This window comes from Nelusetta ayraudi, unplaced genomic scaffold, assembly GCF_046127955.1.
Source record: "Nelusetta ayraudi isolate G7.1 ecotype Tasmania unplaced genomic scaffold, CSIRO-AGI_Nayr_v1 ptg000017l, whole genome shotgun sequence".
Lineage (NCBI taxonomy): Eukaryota > Metazoa > Chordata > Actinopteri > Tetraodontiformes > Monacanthidae > Nelusetta > Nelusetta ayraudi.
This window is the reverse complement of record NW_027466067.1, coordinates 1,961,400-1,979,918: the sequence shown is the minus strand read 5'-3', so window position 1 is coordinate 1,979,918 and position 18,519 is coordinate 1,961,400. Positions and strand designations below refer to the sequence as shown.

General features: G+C 42.2%; 1 protein-coding gene across 1 annotated transcript; it reads right to left on the bottom strand.

The window, feature by feature from the left end:
• Positions 1–1,544: 1,544 nt before the first annotated feature.
• Positions 1,545–16,143, bottom strand: c1ql4b (complement component 1, q subcomponent-like 4b). The gene is made up of 3 exons (XM_076024643.1): positions 15,909–16,143; positions 14,107–15,453; positions 1,545–2,109 (listed from the first exon to the last, which is right to left on the bottom strand). Exons 2-3 carry the CDS (start codon positions 14,644–14,646, stop codon positions 1,930–1,932), a joined length of 720 nt encoding a protein of 239 aa, XP_075880758.1. The 5' UTR covers positions 14,647–15,453; positions 15,909–16,143; the 3' UTR covers positions 1,545–1,929.
• Between the last annotated feature and the right edge of the window lie 2,376 nt (positions 16,144–18,519).

The following is an 18,519-nucleotide window of genomic DNA, read 5'->3' as shown; positions in this document are numbered from 1 at the left end:
TTCAATGAGTTAGCCACAAAAAAAGAAATCAACACCATTCTCATGTTTGTAGAGGGAAAACTAGCCACTTGACACTAGCCAGGAAAATACCGTCGAGGCTCGGCGGAGATTAAAATTTTAACCTTTTTACTTGGATGCAAATAAAATAAACTACATTCATTCAGGCTTTTAAGCCTTAACTCGGTTAGCTCAGTAATATTTTTTCTGAGCAGTTCTCTTTGATCTTAGTTGCTTACAAGGCTGTGTGGCAGCTTTGAGCTTCCTTTTTGTCTCTTCAAAACGCTTAGCAGCCAAACAACAGCTGAGCCATTGCACATTGCCATTAAAAAGTCTGTAACTTTCCGGTTAATTTCTTACATGATTTTTACAATGCCTCAAAAAAATTTGAGCGTAAACCTCTAATTTTTGCCGTCTTTTATAATTCGCTAATTGTTTCTTTCTGTCGCAGTTATTATATATAACTAAGCAACAACCCAGGTAATGCAGCTGAATCAGTTTCAAAACTGCTATTTTACAGAAACATATTTAAAAAAAAAAAAAAACTCTGCTCCTGTTTTATTCCCAAGAGTTCCACTCTACATTGTGGTCCATCATGGCTCACGACAGACTTCTGCTGAGTGTCGAGTGTCGACCCTCACACCAGGAGGAAGCAGCCGTGACCAACTCTCATTCATTCGGCAGTGAAAATAATTTGTGACAGACAGAGGAACAGACATTACATCAAATCACCTATCAATTAATTTACACATATTGTGTTGTCTCTTACTTTCAACCCATTTGGGAAAAAGTACACCCGATATGTCATATTTCTGTACTTTAATTGGTAGGGGTGCCTACGCTATATACACCATGTTCATCTGGCCACTTGTGCATTCATCAACAAAAAAAAACAAAAACTGGTACCAGTCTTTTTACTCAACTCTGTATATTATTCGACGTAAATAAATCTCTCTCTTTTTCTCTGCCAAATAAAAACATTTTTAATCTCGTAAAGGAAAAGTGGATGGCAGGTGTGAATGGGCCCGGGAGTGAGAAGCCTCATTAGCACAACATGATGCGGCACGCCGAAAGCTTCAGCTCAGAGCAAATCTCAGCATTAAAGCTTGGTGTCAATAAACTGTGTGTGTACAGGGATTTCACCCTAGATTGAAAGCCTCCCTCCCCCATAAACTCTAGCAAGTAGATATATATATATATTTTTATTTTATTTTTATTTTGATGCTTTAAACACAAACACGCATGTGCTTCAACACAGACACACAGTAGGTCACCACACACTGGATTATGTTCCCGGTCTTGGCAGTATTATCAGCTGCGATCAATATATTCATGACTTTTTCTCATTTTGAAATCCATCTCAGAGCGAAAGGCGAGAGGCCAAGTGCGCACGCTTCGATTTATGATTTACATTCAGAGATCATTCCATTCGATCTCAGACTAGTTGCTGAAACGGTCCTCTTGTCTCTTGAAAAAACTCATAGGTTCGGTTTACTTCTTATGTTGCATGCCTGCGCATGTGTGTGTGTGTGTGTGTGTGTGTGTGTGTGTGTGTGTGTGTTTGTGCAGCATTTGTCTATGTGTCTGCAAATACAAGCAAATTTGTACATGTGAGACAAATGTTAAGTATGTGTTAAGGCCATGCGTACACATACTGTACATTCAGCAAGTGACAACACACAAATGTCTGCGCAAATTAAAATGGCTGATATGTACAATTCTATATTCCTTTGCACACCAATTCTCTTAAAACTCTATTTGTTATCTGTGAACATTATTACATGTTTTGTGCACTTGACTGCTTTTTAATGTCAAATTACATTATGGCAGCATGGTTTATTAGAGATAAAGAGACAAAACTTGTTGTTGTTGTTGTTGTTTTTTTTTTGCTTGATCGCACCGAGGGAGACAACAGACGTGTGCGTCTTAATGTCAGTCAGGGTAGATGAGGAATCCAGAGAAGGTACTGTATTTGTTGTTGTTTCCACCGTGAACTTTGCCCCCATCAAGCTGCACGCAAATTTCATCTCCCACGTCGAGGTGAAGGACAACACTGTTGGACGCATAGTCGTAGTTCTGGTCAGCATCTTGAGCAATTGCGCTGGCTCTTACCTGAAATGGAAACGAGACATGTTAAAGAAGATGGTTGAGATGATGGTTGAGATTAGAATAAAGGTATTTTGGGTATAAAGTGACAAGGCCAGAAACCAGAGTAAATTTCAGAGGGGAGAGAGATGTGCAGTGTGCGAAATACAGGGAGGTCCGGGGAGTATTGAGGGTCCTTAGATGTATTGGTTACAATTAGATTTAATGTTAGGGACCCCAAGCTGTGTCCCCTAACCCTAATAACTTACCTATGGTAAGCATATTCCCTAACACTACTTAATACTTAGGGCCAGATCCACAAAGAATGGAGTGCAGCAGTAAATTGCAGCGCATTCTGTGGCGACTTTGCATTGCATCCACAAAGGTTTTTGCGCTAATGATTTGCAGCCGCAAAAACGCCCAGAAATGAGGCACCTCAGGAGTCGGAAGAGCAAATTGTGCTCTAGTAACGTGACTGCGCGATGGATTGTCAGATATTATGACGTTGGTGCACACCTCAATCACCAGTAGTTGAATTTCTGGACGGAATACTTTATTTCTGTTGGTCAACATCACCACACCACAGCCCCGTGCGGAATTACGACCACGGTCACGTCCGGAAGGCAGTCAAGGCGTGTCAGTATGTTTATATATATTTCATTGTGTTACATATATTCCAGCACCTGGAGCGATTTGTCGCTGTTTAGTAGCTCATCTGATCATGTAAGTGCAGCTTTCAAGTGTAAGTGAACTTGTAATTTATCAATGTTTTTGCGTTCTTAATAAATCAATCAATAAATCAATATATTTATTTTATATTTGATAAGATGTGTGTGTATGATATTTTTCTATATACACAGAGAGAGAGGGAGTCGCTCTGACGCCAGAAACACTTGATGGACGAAACAGCGCCTGTACATATGACATGCAAATGTCACATATGCTGCTCTCTGATGTAACAACCACCAGTGAAACTAAATCATTTCTAATGTCCAGTGTAGAACATCCACAGTGTTGTTACACTCTCACAATTCACTTGTTAAGAGGAGTTTAAAAATCGTAAACTTCTCTTGCTCTTAAAAAAAAAAGTCTGTGTAAGAAGACACAGAACCTGGAGTCTGACACACAGGCTAAATATTTCATTTCTTCAAATGAGTCGTTAATCACTTTCATACATAAGTATGTCAAGAGAAAAGCTTTATAAGGAGCAGTTTGCATTCAGCCTTTTCCAGTATCAATGGAGGTATAAAAAAAAAGTTGTTTTTTTTCTTTTGACAATTAACAAGAACACAATAATGTTACTCAATGTTTCCCAAGATCAAAGTGCTTATGTATGCAATTTGCTGCAAAGAGGAGATGTTACAAAAATGCCTTTGGATTAGTTTTCACTGTTGTCGATCCAGAATCCAGGATTCATGAGGACGATCCTTATTCACCCTCATTGCCAGTGTGATTGTTCCTTTTATTCTGTTGACTTCTCCCTTTCAACTCCAAGCGCTTTTTTTTTTTTTTTTAATCCAGTAAGCAAATGTACTTGCAACAAATTGCACAGTAATTGGGTAAGTAACCAGCAATTCAAGCAGACAATCCATTTAGCAGGAAATAAAGAGCGCACGCACATACATATTAATGAATGCAAATCTGCTCTTCTTACTCCATCCTTGTCTGCAATCAGGGGGCTCTGGGTATGACTTAGGATATGGTCCATCATCTCCACCAGTCGTTAGGCTCCTCTCTTGTGATCAGGGAAACAAATCAGATTATGCTAAACTACCCATTTGTTCTCATCCTATACGATAGGGAGGTTTTTCTTCAAAAAAAAACAAAAAACAAAAAACAATCAGCGCATATGCTGCACCATACATGAATCCACCAATGTGTGGAAGGTGAGCCCCCCCCGACCCACACTCCCATTTCGACAGAAATGAATCGATGCATTTCCTGTCTTTTAATTCAACTCACATCAGTCCATTAATTGTGGCCTCGCCAGACGCGGCTCGCGCCCCTTTTCCCGCCGTCCCTCCACCATTTGCCATCTCTTCATGCGATCTCTTCATTCTGGGCCCATCTATCCATCTTTTTGTGTCCTTACGCCCCAATGAGATGCGGGTCACGCACACCCCACACCACCCTCCCCACCCCACCCTCCATCGTCCCCCGCCATGGCAAGTGTTGGCGGGGAGCAGTGACTAAGTGTGTCCCTGTCCGGCCTAAATCGGATTGATTAACAGCACGCTGCTGTGGCAGGTCTCCTGAGGTACCCCCACCCCCACCACCACCCCTAACCCCCCCGACTCCCCTCTTCTTCTTCTTCTTCTTTTTCTTCACTTTTCCCCCTCCACCATGATCCCCCTTCCATCCCCTCCTCCCCTCTTAGCGTCCCTCCCCACCACTGCTTGTGTCAGGGCAGGCTGTACACAGCTGCAGGCTACGGTAATTGGTAGTCGGACAGCGACTGGCAGCTCCCCGACCTAATAGGTCCAACTCCTCAATAACTCCATACAATCACAATAAATGGGGGGCACAGGATAGGCTACATTGGTCAAATGGATCCATAAAATACTAGCAGGAGTCCAGGACGGATACACACACACACACACACACACACACACCAAACCCCCGCCCCCTCTCAACCCTTTTTATTTATTTTTTTAAATCTCTAGTGAACACCTGAGAAAAACCAAAACATTTTGTTATTTGGAGCTGCCGGGCTGCTTCATTGGCGAGGGACCTCAACAGTTCCCCTGAGGAGACCTAATAGGTTTTGTAAAAACATAACAGTAAAGGGATTCTGACATCTTGTACATCTAACATCTGTCTGCATGGCTGAATGGCAGGATTCCCCAGAGAGTGTTTTCAGCTGACTTAGAGGCTGACAGACTGCTTGAAACCTGCTGGAGAAGATCACAATTAAAACTGCAGTGCTTCTTGTGTGCGAGCAACGTTACTGTAGCTACAACCGTGTCTTTATGGGAAAAAAAAAACCAGTACAAAACGCTGGGGGGGAGGGAGGGAGGGAGAGTTTCACAAAACACTGGTTTTCTTCATTACAACAGTTGTATCAGTGATATTCACAACTTCTTATTGAAGTGGCCTTTAAAACATAAACCTCGGCTAATTGTATTTGCCAGCCAAAAGGACAGTGTTATTTATTGCTCTTTATGGTTGGTTTCCTTATAAAACATGAAGGCTTACTTGGCCTCCACTCAGACACTGGAGATGCTGACATTTAATGTATTATGGTTATGATTAATTCATGGTCACAGTCTCCGCCTGTAACCAATGGGATACATTAGCTATTTTACACATTTTGTGCATATATTTGCACATATCGGGCATATTAGATTTCATCACAGTCAGCCTCACTGTCCCTCCACAGGGGAATATATGTTTATCATAGAGCTGCATCATTAATCTAACTATAGCTGTGATCACTATTTTGGTTGTCACGAATAGATGAGCCTGATTGTTGGTGATATTGACATTTAAAATAAAATGCAGGCTCTGCTGTAATCGAGTGCTTTCTCAGCTATTAGTCAGCCAACCACCAGGGGGCGATCACATTTTGAAGGCTTTATGAGCTATACAAAATAACAGGTGAGCGGCAACCTCTCCAGTTACTCAGTGACTGACCAGAGCAAGTCACACTAGGAGAAGGTTAGAGTTAGAGTGAGTTACACTTTGTGTTTGCACTCTGTTCATTTAGCCCTAAAGTTGAATTAGAAATTATTGGGTAAATGTTATTTTTCTTTCTTTTTTCTTCTTTTTTTGGCTGCTAAGCGATTATTCTTATTTAAAGTTTCATTTTGGGCTGAAAACTGTTTAAAAGTTCTGCAAAAAAAAATTCAGCTGCTTTTCCTAACATGATGCGACATCCATGCAATTAATAATCATGATTCCCAGCGCAGTACAGTACATCATAAATGCTTGAGGTATCCAAAAACCTTCTTCCACTCTGATGCTATCAAGTTTTCTTTTTGTGATTTTTTCATTTACCTGTGTTAGAATAATTGACTTCTGTTCAAAGTGACATCTGATTTCTATATTTCCTTTAAATTGCTAGCCATAACTTAACTGTATTCCCAATATATTTCAAAGATTTCATTTCTTTTTTTTTTTTTTTTTTTTTTTCTTAATGTATTTTATCTGTAAAAACAAAACTCAATTGCCTCTGTGGGAAAGATTTTAATTTGCTGGGCAAATCCAGAGCTGTTAGCATGGCAGAGCTTTATTATGACGCTGAAAACCAGCGCAGATGCATGTGCAGATTAGCCTGTCAGCAACAATCACAGTGAACCCTTGTTTTCTTGAAGTGGGCAGTGAGACGCTGGGGCTTTGGGAGTGAAAGGAGGAGGGAAAGCACAAATCAGGATTATTGTCAACAGTGATGGAGATTGATAGCGACAAGGGAGTGAATTTCTGTCTGCTGGTCCAGCGCCCCTCTTACTTGATCCGATGCTGTTGGGGAAAACTTGGGCCCGCGGGACAATAGAGAAGATTACACTGCCTCCACTTTTCATTAAGGGGAGCAACATGAAATGGAAAGGGAAAGACACGGGAAGGTTGGTGGGGGAGGTTGGGTTAGAAAGAAAATGAATTCGCTCAACTCACTAAATGCCCAATGAAAACTACATCTCCAGCCACGTGCTGCTGATTTGCGCGACACTCCCTTTCAGTTCAGCAATTTAACAATGCGATGTAAACGATGCCGCTTTGTCTTTGGGTGCAGGGGTGAAGGAGCGAGGAGGGGATACGTGGCCAAAGCAGACGGGGCGAGCAGCTGCGTGCTCTCTTGTGTGCTCTTGCTAACAGTCTAAATGCACAAGGTTCGGGTGAGAGAGCGAGGAAGTTGAAAGGGGCTTTGAGTGACGGGGTCTGGGGGGGGCCTTTGGATAACAAACTGATCAAGCATGCATGCATCAGAGGAGACGGGAGAGGACGGGGGTTTAAATGAGGTTCGGGGAGGCGGCGCCGTCCGTGTGTTGTGTTCCAGTTTTGTTTTTCCTTCACAGCGACGCCTCTGATCCTCCGCTAACAAAACTGACAGGATTCATTCAATGTGATGTACGGACCTCTCAGAGCAGAGCCCAGTCGGTAACTCTTAAACTCACCTGAGGGACCTCTGAGGGAGGCTGCTGGATTGGGGGCGCTGTGGCCGTGGCTGTGTTTCTTTTTTTTTTAATATTATTTTTTTTTATCTCAGCCTGTTTCCATTATGCATGTTGACTTGTAGTTAACCCCCTTACACTTGCAGCGCACGCTGGCGTGCTAATTAGCACACCAGATGTTAAATATTTTGGCACGACACTCAAAACTCAAGGTGTCAAGATGCTGATTAGTTGGCGGTTAATTGGCTCCACAGTCTTTGAGACCAGAGAAGATGCCCTAATTGGCTATAAATGGCACCTGTGGACCATCTACCTGCAGTTACATCATCCATAACACTCAGCCATGTAGCTTGCCATCCTCTTATAACGCATTCTCTACCATTTCAAAATAGGGCAGTCGCGCAAGTGGATAAAGACACACAAACACATAAATTGCTCCAACCATTATACGGAAATGTGCACGGGTTAAAAGCTCGCATCTCTCGTAATTGCGGTATATTTAAACCCCTTAAACTTTTGATTAGCTGTCCGTACATTTGAACCAGCAGTGCCAGCTGTGCCGTTATCAAACATTGCAGCAGGATCGCTGCTCAGAACAGGGGTAACATCCTGCCCCCTTGACGAGCGGAGATAATGGTATAAATAAATGAGGAGGCTAAAGGTACAACAAAGGCGTAACAAAACACGGTGACAACCAGCAGAGGCATTTTAGTTGACAGACTATAATGGCCTCGGCCATTATAACGGAAACATATAGCCGACTAATGGTCGTGTGCATAAACAGGCGCATAAACGTGTTCGGGGAGAAAAGGACAAGAAAAATCGGGGCGAGAGCTGCGGGGAAGGTGAGTGAGAGGTTTCTCTCAGTTTGCAGCACAGGACGTTCCATGTGAAAGGCTGAACCCTCATCTGTCATTACACATTTAGCCATTACTAAATCCGTGCGACACTCAACAAATGCACAACACGGAAAATCACACACAGGATTACTCCACCATCACAGAAGCACCGGCTAACTGCTAATTGCGACAGCAGTAAAAGTCTTGGGGTGTGTAACACAGGTCGACCGACGTGGCGCTAATTAGCTTCTTTTTTTACCCTCTCACTGCGACCATATTTCATCCATCCACTGGAGCCGCACCCTTCCCTGTAAATGGAGCCCCAGGGTGTCAGTGCTTGGCTGGAAAGTGATACACTTAATTAGCCCAGAGATCTTAAGACACTTCTTAATACTTAAGATCATCATCCGCTGTCGTCTGGAGGAAGAGCCAGAGTCAACGGCAGCAGGACACTGAGATGGACAGAGGACGGAAGGTTGACTGAGAGTCACCTGTTCAGCTCTCCACCATTTCAATGATCATCCAGACAGGAGTACAATAAGCTCCTCAGATTCATCGATTCTGTTTGGTTTTGAGGGTTTTTTTTCTCAGAAATTCTGCGCTGAGATGTGCACTTCTCCATGATACTTGACTGACACCCGTCTCTTAGGTCAATGATTCTATCCACACCCAGGTGTGCGCTCTCTTCCATTAGAGACCCTTGTTTCCACGTTTTAAAGGCCCAACAAAAGATCAGGCAGTAGGAAATTAATTAATACACATTTTAATTCAATTTTATATTCTGGCGTTATCATTAAAGAAAAAATGAGACATGGGGAGGACGGGTGTGTTCCCAGGTAACCGTTGATTTAAAAGGCTATATAGCATGAGGAGCATCAACAGTTGTGTGGTTTAAATGACTAGATTCTGGCCAGGCTCATTGTTGTTGTTTTTTAACAATGTTTACCTTGGTTTCACCTTAAAATTTTTTTTAATAGTATCCATTAGACAAATACCAACTCAAAAAGGTCAGCAGGGGTCAACCTCACAGACATTTAAAGACCAATAAAACAAATACACACAATGCCACTACCAGTCTGTCAGACTCTCACTCTGTGAAACAATCTGTGCTGAACTCTCTGTTGTTGTTTTTTTGGTTGTTTTCTAGCAAAATGGACACCTCGAAAGTTTTTACTTTCGGAAACATTAACGCTGTGTGTGTGTGTGTGTGTGTGTGTGTGTGTGTGTGTGTGTGTGTGTGTGTGTGTGCGTGCGTGCGTGCGTGTGTAGGAAGAGACCAACTGACCAACTGAGTTAAACCCCATATAGGACCAGCTATAAATATTCATACTCCCACACCATGCTCATCACTGTAAAGGGCAAAGTCCATATTGGTGGTGAATTATATATCATTGAAAAGGTCATCTACCTCAACACCAATCTTTTGGACAGTTATTGGACATCAGGAGTCAAGAAGATTCCTTGAATTGAGTGTTTCAGTCTTGAAATCCCCGTGTAAACTTGTCCATCTGCCAAGAAAATAGAAAATCTATCTGTCTATCTGTCTATCTATCTATCCATCTATCTATCCATCTACCTATCTATCTGTCTAAATTAGTAAAATAACAGGTGCAAATCTAAAATGGGGTGTAAAACCTACTAATAACAATAAATTGTTTCAGAGATTCTATCTATATCTACAGCATCTGATTTTGACTTTTATGAGTGTAGATTTTGATTCATGTCTTCATATTCCAAAAGTTACGGTACTTCTTAGCACTGTAGTCGTACTGGGTGCCAGAGTATGTGACCATCTACAGAGGGTTTAAAACAACCGATGCTCATCCTGGGGAGGCTGTGCTGCACTCACTCAAGCGCTGGCTTTTAAAATACAGACCGCTACCTCAGGTTTCCCCTCTTGCCCCATAAATCCAAAGATTCCCCTCCTTGATTTTATGTCTGGACACAAAGTAGATTGCAGGCTTGTGCTTTTACAGCTTTTGTAAAGAGTGATTCCCCTGCGGTCAAGAACACATAGACAACCAAGAGCTTCCTCATCGCTACATCTGAACCTAACCCCAATAAAAGATTTGGACCAACAAAATAAATGCTTTGAATTTAATGTAGAATGTCACAAAATCACATTATGGTGTTCAGTAGAAAATTAGCCTCTGAGAATACACAATGAGGACATGACAGCAGTAGCTTACATGTAATTATTAACCTAATCTAGTTTAATAATGGCAAATACATGAACACAGCAATAAACTAATCAATAACCTCTATTGCATCACCAGAGGAGTTTATCTGGCAAAATGTCAACATCACTCCTGTCTCACATCAGAGAAAAGTCCCAATGAATATGCACATTGAATGGGTCCTTGCATTTTTAATAAAGGAGTAATCCAATCAAATTCAAGCCAATTAAATGCTTTTACCAGTCCTTTAAGGGACAAACTTTTGTTATTTTTTCCTTTGACCCTCCTGGTTCACCCTGTCACTAGCACTTGTCTGTTGACAGAAAAAAAAAAGAAGAAAGAAACTGCAGTTAACGGTGCAGACAAGATCAGAACTGAATTGGGTTAAATAATTTAGGCCATGGAAAAGATAGTTAATGGAGGAAGAGTCAATATCCAGCGTGGACAACGAGGGTGTGTGTGTGTGTGTGTGTGTGTGTGTGTGTGTGTGTGTGTGGTGTGTGTGTGTGTGTGGTGAAGGAGATGAGAGAGAGAGAGAGAGAAAGAGAGAGAGAGAGAGAGAGAGAGTACACACAGATGGAGTGGAGAAGATCTCATCTAAAAGCTATGAAAGATTTAACAGCAAGAGAAGGCAGCAATGACATTGTCTGCAACAAACCCAATCATATCTGCCACTTAACTGGCTCTTCACTATACCCATGCATGCATATGCATTTCAAAGTATAAAAAAGATTTTTTTTTTTTTTTTGAGACCTGGAAAAGTAAAAACATGTCTGTGAGGCAAAATTAAATTTACTATATATTATATATGACATTTTAGTGGGTTTACATAGTTGTTATGATGTGAGCTATTTTAATAAATGTTTAGGCTGTTTAGGCTTAATTTTATGTTTCTGATTGGTTTTCATACAATGTGTTTGACACATGGATGTAAAGATATGATTTAAAAAATAAATACAATTATTGATGTTTTCCTGGTTGTTTGAGTCAATCTATTCAACAATGGTCTGGCTCATTAAGAATTTAGGTGATTATTTTACCCACTATATTATAATTACAACAGTAGTTAATGTAAAATATCAAAATTCTTTTAGAATCAGAAAAACTATATTTATCCCCATGGGGCAGTCAGATTTTTTTTTTTTTTTTGTCAGGATTTTAAACAAACACCACAGGTTATCAAATTTTGGTTAAACCTTTAATCCTGCATATTTTTTTTTAAAGCCACCTCATGTTCCCTTTGTAGTTTCTTTTTTGCAGCAAACACAGAAAATTGTGAGTTTCATAACTCATGACTATTTAGTAATTAAGTCAAAGCCATACCAAGACCCCATGTATTAATAATGATTGCTGACTGTATAAACTGATTTTATGCATTTTCTTAGCAGCAGGCATGGTTAGCATTCTCAAAGCTTGTGCTTTAGCATTGAGAGTGTCTTCAACAATCACATGGGGGATTATACCAACATTGTGGCTCACCACAGGCTCGAGCGGTTTTGGGATATTGGGTGAAAGCCTGTTTGTGTTGCCTGATGTGACCGTGGATGCATATATAGACAGTAAACAGTGATGCAACAACTATGACATTCAATTAGAAATGTCATATGTACAACAAGTTTCTTAAGAATCCTTAAGAGCTACGTCACTGCAACTCCCAGTGAATATCATCACAGCGATCACCCAGGTAACACCTGGCTGATGTCTGGTCAATACACTGGTGTATTCTGAAATACACCAATTGCATTGGCCAGACATTGTACACTCATGTACCTATTTTTAGAATGGGGGGAAAAACATTCTCACTGCTTAGCTTGGTTTCTGTCTGCCTTTCTGGAGTACATATACACAAAATACACAAAAGCTGAGGATGCGAATATGTTCAATATACTACACTATATGTCATGTTCCTGTATAAAGAGGGTGCTCCAAGTCGTGTTATAGTGGAAAAAATATATATATATATAAATTTTTTTTTATCAATTTCAGTCTTCAGAAATAAAAGCAATGTACACAATTTAACTGCATGTGTACACTGGGAAAGTCAGAATTTTCCTCACTTTGGGTTATCCAGGGATTTTCCTCTGCGTGAATATCGGTGCTTCAACAGTGTGACAGCACACAGGAGGCACACCTGATTAGACTGGCACCTCAGAAATACACCTATGTGCAGTGCTTGTCAAATTCACATCTTTCTTTTCCTCAAATGAAAATTCTGTCATAGTTTGACTTCCTCTTTTCTCATTTTTGGTAAACATGCAATTCAATAAGTAATAATTACGATTAACCAACATTTGGTCCACAGTCTTGTACCATAAATAAAGTGTACAGAGACTATACAGTTAGACAATCAAGCTTCTCAGCCTCAGCTCAAGTTGACTTGCAACATTAAAAAACCATGTTGTTTTTTCCCCTCTTGGTTGGTAATCCCCGGATGTCACACTTCTCTTATGCAGTGCACGTCAGAATCGGGGCTCCTCACCACAGCGAGGGCTTAGTACTTCAAGCTTGTCACGGTTCTCCAGATGGAAGCATTCACATTTCGTACCCAGACATTTGTGCTTGTTTGTTTATTAGAGTTAAAGTCAGAGTTCCTCAGAGGGAAGTAGCCAGCTGTTGCTTTTTGCCTTGTTTCCGCTGAGACGTTCAGGATTGTTTTCCTGTTGATCGCCTGGCTGTCACTCTCACTTTTTCTTTTCAATTATTTGAGAACTTGCAAAAATTTAGCTCAGTTTTTCACAAAGAGCTGGTGCCACTTTTGTTTCTGCCCTTCTTTGAAGCGTTCAGCAATAAGGTCTACTATGCAATTCAAAATCAACCTTGTTGATTTTGTTAAATCTCTGCTGCGCGTTTTGGCTGAAATACCTTTAACCGACAGACCAAAACAAAACAAACAGAGTAGATGTCAACCCAGTCCTCAACGTGAGGAAACAGCTGTAATGATGAAGCCCAGTATGGTAACATTGCACAAAATAGTAACTTTATTATGTTTTAGATTATCAGCATAACCAAGACTGCGCTAGAGACACATTTTTAGGATAATTGTCAAAAATCACCATTTAAAGAATCTGACCTCATCTGTTAGGAAAATGAACAGCTATGCTGCTATGTGTCCATGTTAAGGACCAAGCTATTCAGTGAGAGTGGTATGGATCAGGCTACGTCACTGAGGACAGTTTTTCATGTTGCCAATTCATTTCCAGAAACAAGCCCAACTATACCAACCAGGAAGAGCTAACATGGTTGTAGTGGAACACGGTGTCTGAAACACTCCAGGGCACCCAAACCAAACACCTGGCATGTCAGAATTTTTCCTGTTTCCTGACTAGTTTGACATCTATAACGTCGTCTGACTGATTATCCAGATAACCCCTTCCTCCTTTTTTGGTAAACACACAAAAAAAAATGAATGATTTGTCGTTGACCCTTTTCTAAACTTCCTTTAAAAACAGTTCTGTCTTAACTATACTCTCTGTAAGAATGTCAGACAGTTTTATAACCTTCAAGTTTTGTTTGCTTTGCTTTTTTTCCTATTCTGAACACGACACCCGTGGAACACAGCACATCGATCGCCATGACTATTAATTTTCCACCCCACCCTACAATGACTCTAAAACTTGCACAGCATTGTGAATGATAATGGGGCAGGTGCATACAGAGTGTGGCCACTGTGAGATACGACACCAAACCGTATGCTGCAGTTTTTGCCCTTCTGCAGTGTGAGAGATGAATGATCCGATGCTTACATTCAGTTAAAACTTAATAGATATGTACAGTTTAATAGCCCTCAACTCCTTCCTGTCAAACCAATTATTTTGTACATTCAAGGTGGAAACTATTTTCTTTGTTTGTTTGTTTTGTTTTTTGTGTGTTTTCAGGACACATTCAAAGTGATGTACTCACCTGACCATTCTTTCGCAGGTCGGCCCACATGCTTGTGCCGTCGCCTCCTCTTTTCAGGACGTGGTAGCTGAAGTAGTAGATGCCCGGGAGAGGGCAGGTGAACTTGCCGGTGCTCGGCTCGTAGTAGTTCCCTATGTTGGTCACCACATCGTCAAACTTCAGGACCTCACTGCCTTCGTGTTGCTTTCGGAGGCCTGCGTAGAAGGCGATTTTGGGAATGTACAAAGACGAGCTGTAGCCACCGGGCCCGGGACCGGGGGGACCGGGTGGGCCGGGCCTTCCTGGCTCTCCAGGGGGCCCTCGTGGGCCTGGAGGGCCAGGGATTCCAGGGCTTCCTCTGAATCCTTGTTTCCCCATGCGGCCGTGTGAGTCTGGGGGCTGTGGGGAGATGGCCGTCAGTTCTCCCTGAGGGGAGGTGAAGGTATCACACACCTTCTTGCAGTCTCCGTGCCTCTCGTAATGCATTCCCCCTCCTCCGGACCCTCCCCCCTTGGTGGTGTGGACCAATAGGGGAATGGCCACCAGCAGGACAAGGACCATGGCCACACCAACTCCAGCCCCGATCACACGTTTTTTGCAATGGAGCCGGGAGGTTGCCAGAGTGAGGAAGTCCTCCTCCCCTTTCGCGGGGATGGTTGTGCCGGCCAGGCTGAAGTCTGGGCAGGCGGCCGTCACAATACTGGGTGAAAAGGTTGCGCTTGATTATGTGGGACAGGCCAAAAATAAAATAAAGGTCTATTAAGAGGAAGGATGAGCAGAGAGGAGGAAAATAGTTGTTAAGGTGGTTCTTTTGTTTTACTGATCAGTGATTCTGTTTTTTGTAAGTTCCATTCAGTTCTCAATGCGTATAAATGTATCAGTGAATTAAGTTGTCTTCATTAAAGACGAGTGTCATCGTTGAGGTCTCATATGAATATATTTTTTAATCCGATTCTGTGGGTATCTTGGCTCCAGTAAAAATCCTCTGGGTTCTCAGGCAGAGAGCTGTCAGGTGGGGTCCACAGTATCCCCACTGGAGTTCATCTCACCCACCACATGCAAGAGAGGGCGCTTTGCTTGCCTGTCCAGGAATGAAAAGGATCTACTCGCAGCAACTTATGAATCCCTGCGCTGTTCTTCCACCGTCCCTGCTTGCTCGTGTCTCAGTTGTTGGCCTCGCACTCCTACGTACGCATTCTTTGATTTGTGTGAGCGGGTTTCACCCCCGTTTAAAATACGGACTCATCACAGGTTAATTCTGAGGGGGCGCACACATCACATTACATCACTTAATGTGGAAACTCCTGCTTCAGTGGCAACTGGGATGAATAGGAGAAGCTTTTAGCAGAGCATCTCAGCAGACACAATCTACAGGAGAAGAAAGACACACACGCACACACACACAAATATGATATAAGCAACTGGAGAAACTAACCTAAATATATTGAATTTATTTATATTTATTTACATTTCACATACAATTTAGTGATGAAAAACAGCATTTTATCTTTTGCAACTGGTAAGTATAAATAAACAATTAAAACTATACTAGAAGCAGCAGAATGTGAAAATATGTTTTCACTGATTTTACATTAGGGGTGTTAAGGCTTAAGACACATCAGAAATAAGACGCTGTTTAAACCGATATAATGCATAAATACATCACTCAAGCCATCACCAGACGATTTCAAATCTTTCAGCAAAAAACGAGGCAGAAGTGTCTCTCGTTGAAATTCCACTTTAATTAAGTTGTCAATTAGTTGTTGTTGTTTTGCTTGTTTTAATCCAGATTTAATCAAGGAAAGAAAGTTCCCTCGTCTTACCTTCTATCCGCGCTTTCCCCTCCTGCGCTTTCGTCCGACTATCAGTGATTCCTCATGCTCCTCCAGGAGCCGCGCACTCAAAATCTCGCCCGGCTCTCCGAGGCTCTTTCCCGCCGCATCGGGCGAAGTTCCAGCGCCGGTGTTCAAACTTGCAGCGCGTCTTCCAGAGGGACTCCTGCGACGGACGGCGCTCGCGGAAATGATAATAGCAACGTTGATAATGCTATTTCCAAAAAATAAAATACAATATTTCGATTTTATTTTTTATTTTTTTAAAACAGTGATATCAGTCAATTGAAATTGGAGCCGCCCCCACTGTCCTATTTACAACAAGACGACACGCCCGACGGGAGGAAATCCAGCAGCGGAGCGACTTTACCTGCGGAGCAACAGTTCACTCACTTGTTGTGTGTTCGTCCTGCTGCTCTCTTCTCTTCCCCGCATCTGCCTACTACCGCTCCCCCGCCCTCCTCCGTCACACACACACACACACACACACACACACACACACACACACACACACACACACACACACACACACACACACGAGCGCGCGCCCGCCCGCACGCACCGTCCCATCAGCATGTGACCTTTTTAACAAATCGAACAGCTACATCTGTTTAGCAGTTTAATCACAATTATGATTTTCGTGGCAAATATTTAGGCTTTTCATTAACTGGGCGCTCAGCCCGGGCACTCAGATGTGGTTTTCACAGCTGGGCGGTGATGTCTTTGGCAAATTAAACATACAGAATGATCTCCTCCTTTGTTTGCTCGTCTTTTTCTTTCTTTCTCTCTCTCTCTCTCTCTCTCTCTCTCCCTCTCTCTCTCTCTCTGTCTCTCTCCTCCACATTGGATCCATGCAGTTCATTTTGAAACTGTGCAGCATCAGCCAAATAAAGCTTGCATTTAGACTCGGCAGTGGGGTCTGACGTCTTGCTCGTGGGAACAGCAGGTGTGTGAGGTGCATGACGGGCGGCTTGTACAGATGTGAGACTGACAGACATCACACAGGATGGAAGTGGAGAGGTGAAAAGAGGAGAGCGCTGTTCTTGGGGGGATGTTGTCAATGTCTGTGTTTGTGCAGCTTTCAGACCTCATTAGAGATGAAAGATGTATTGCTGCTGACAACCCCCCCCACCCCCCACCCCCTCCGCCCAACTCCCCCCATCCCCTCCTGCTCTATCTTCCACTTCCTTCTTCCTTGCCAGATTTTTCATTTACAGCACTAATTCATTTCAGCCAACTGTTTCAGGCCCTGTTTAAAGTAATCATTGTCTGGGGGGGAGTGGCTCACACTTCTTATGGTGCTGCCTCCCCACTTTCCATTCTGTCACATTACAAAGATGTACAGGCCGTACAGCATTAGGAGCGCATCCGTCCTGCCGCGCACACTTTTATCAAAAGCCGCCGCTTTGTGGTCGTTTGCACGGTAAACAGGCGAGTGAAAACACTGCGGGCGCGCGCAGTCCTCAAGGCACACGTACGAGCCGTCAGTTCTGCTCTTCATTTATTCATCTTGCAACTTTACTCAGCCAGCGAGTGGAGCAGATATTGAATAAGGATCAATAGATCACTCCCCAGAATGCGCACTGTCAACCGGCTGAGCCCTCAGGCAGATGCCCAGCCTCTCGACACATTTGCATTTGAAGATAACTAGTGTTTGTCAGATGCTCGAAAATGTGTTCTCGCAACATTTTTGAAAAAAAGAAGAAGCCAAATCTGAAACATAACGGCCACAGACGTTTCTCCACATGCGAGTGTAGACTTGTATACTACACTGTGGTTTTAGGTGTGCATGGCATGCTCTGGGTTTTTATGTGACTTTATGGCCCGTGTGACTGCCCACATGAATACATATGTGCTCACATACACATATAATTTACATGTGGGCTCTGCCACACCGGTGACACGCTCAGTGACTCCCTGCATTCAAATTATTATGGCCGAGGAGGGAGGACAATTTAGAGAGAACGATGTTTTTAGAGCTCTATGAAATATTAACTAAGCCAATGAATATATAAGCTGTGAAGGGATTATATCTGTCTCTGACTCTGTTTCCCAGTGATATATGATATCGATATGCTTTTTTCTGCACCATTATCGTCTAGGCCTCTTTAATTAAAGCTGCAGGTGTCGTAAAAGACATCGGTTTTGGAATTTTGATATTTTGTGCAGCCTTTGCATGAGAAAACTGTAAATGAAATAATCATTCATTACATTTTTTTGGATATTCGTATATGTGTAGTTACAAAGATTACATATGACTGAATGCTTTTAAAGTGAGCACAATCAGGCTGTATTGGCTTATTGATAAGAACGTGACAGAAAAGACACAGCCCGCAATCATGTCATGACGCAATGGCTGATTTTAAAGAAGTGTTCTTTTCCCCGATTCAATTCAGCCTGCAAAATGTTTATGTTTAATTAGAGCACAAGAAATATGTTTCCAACTTCTATGGTGTGTGTAATTAGGTAAATACGTTGTATTTGGACCAAAAAGTCTGTTTCATGTAGCCTAAAACGGGATTACTAGCACTCATCAGGCTGGAATCAGGTTTTTTGTTTATTTTTTGTCTAAATATTACAGTCTGTGTATATTCTACAACAA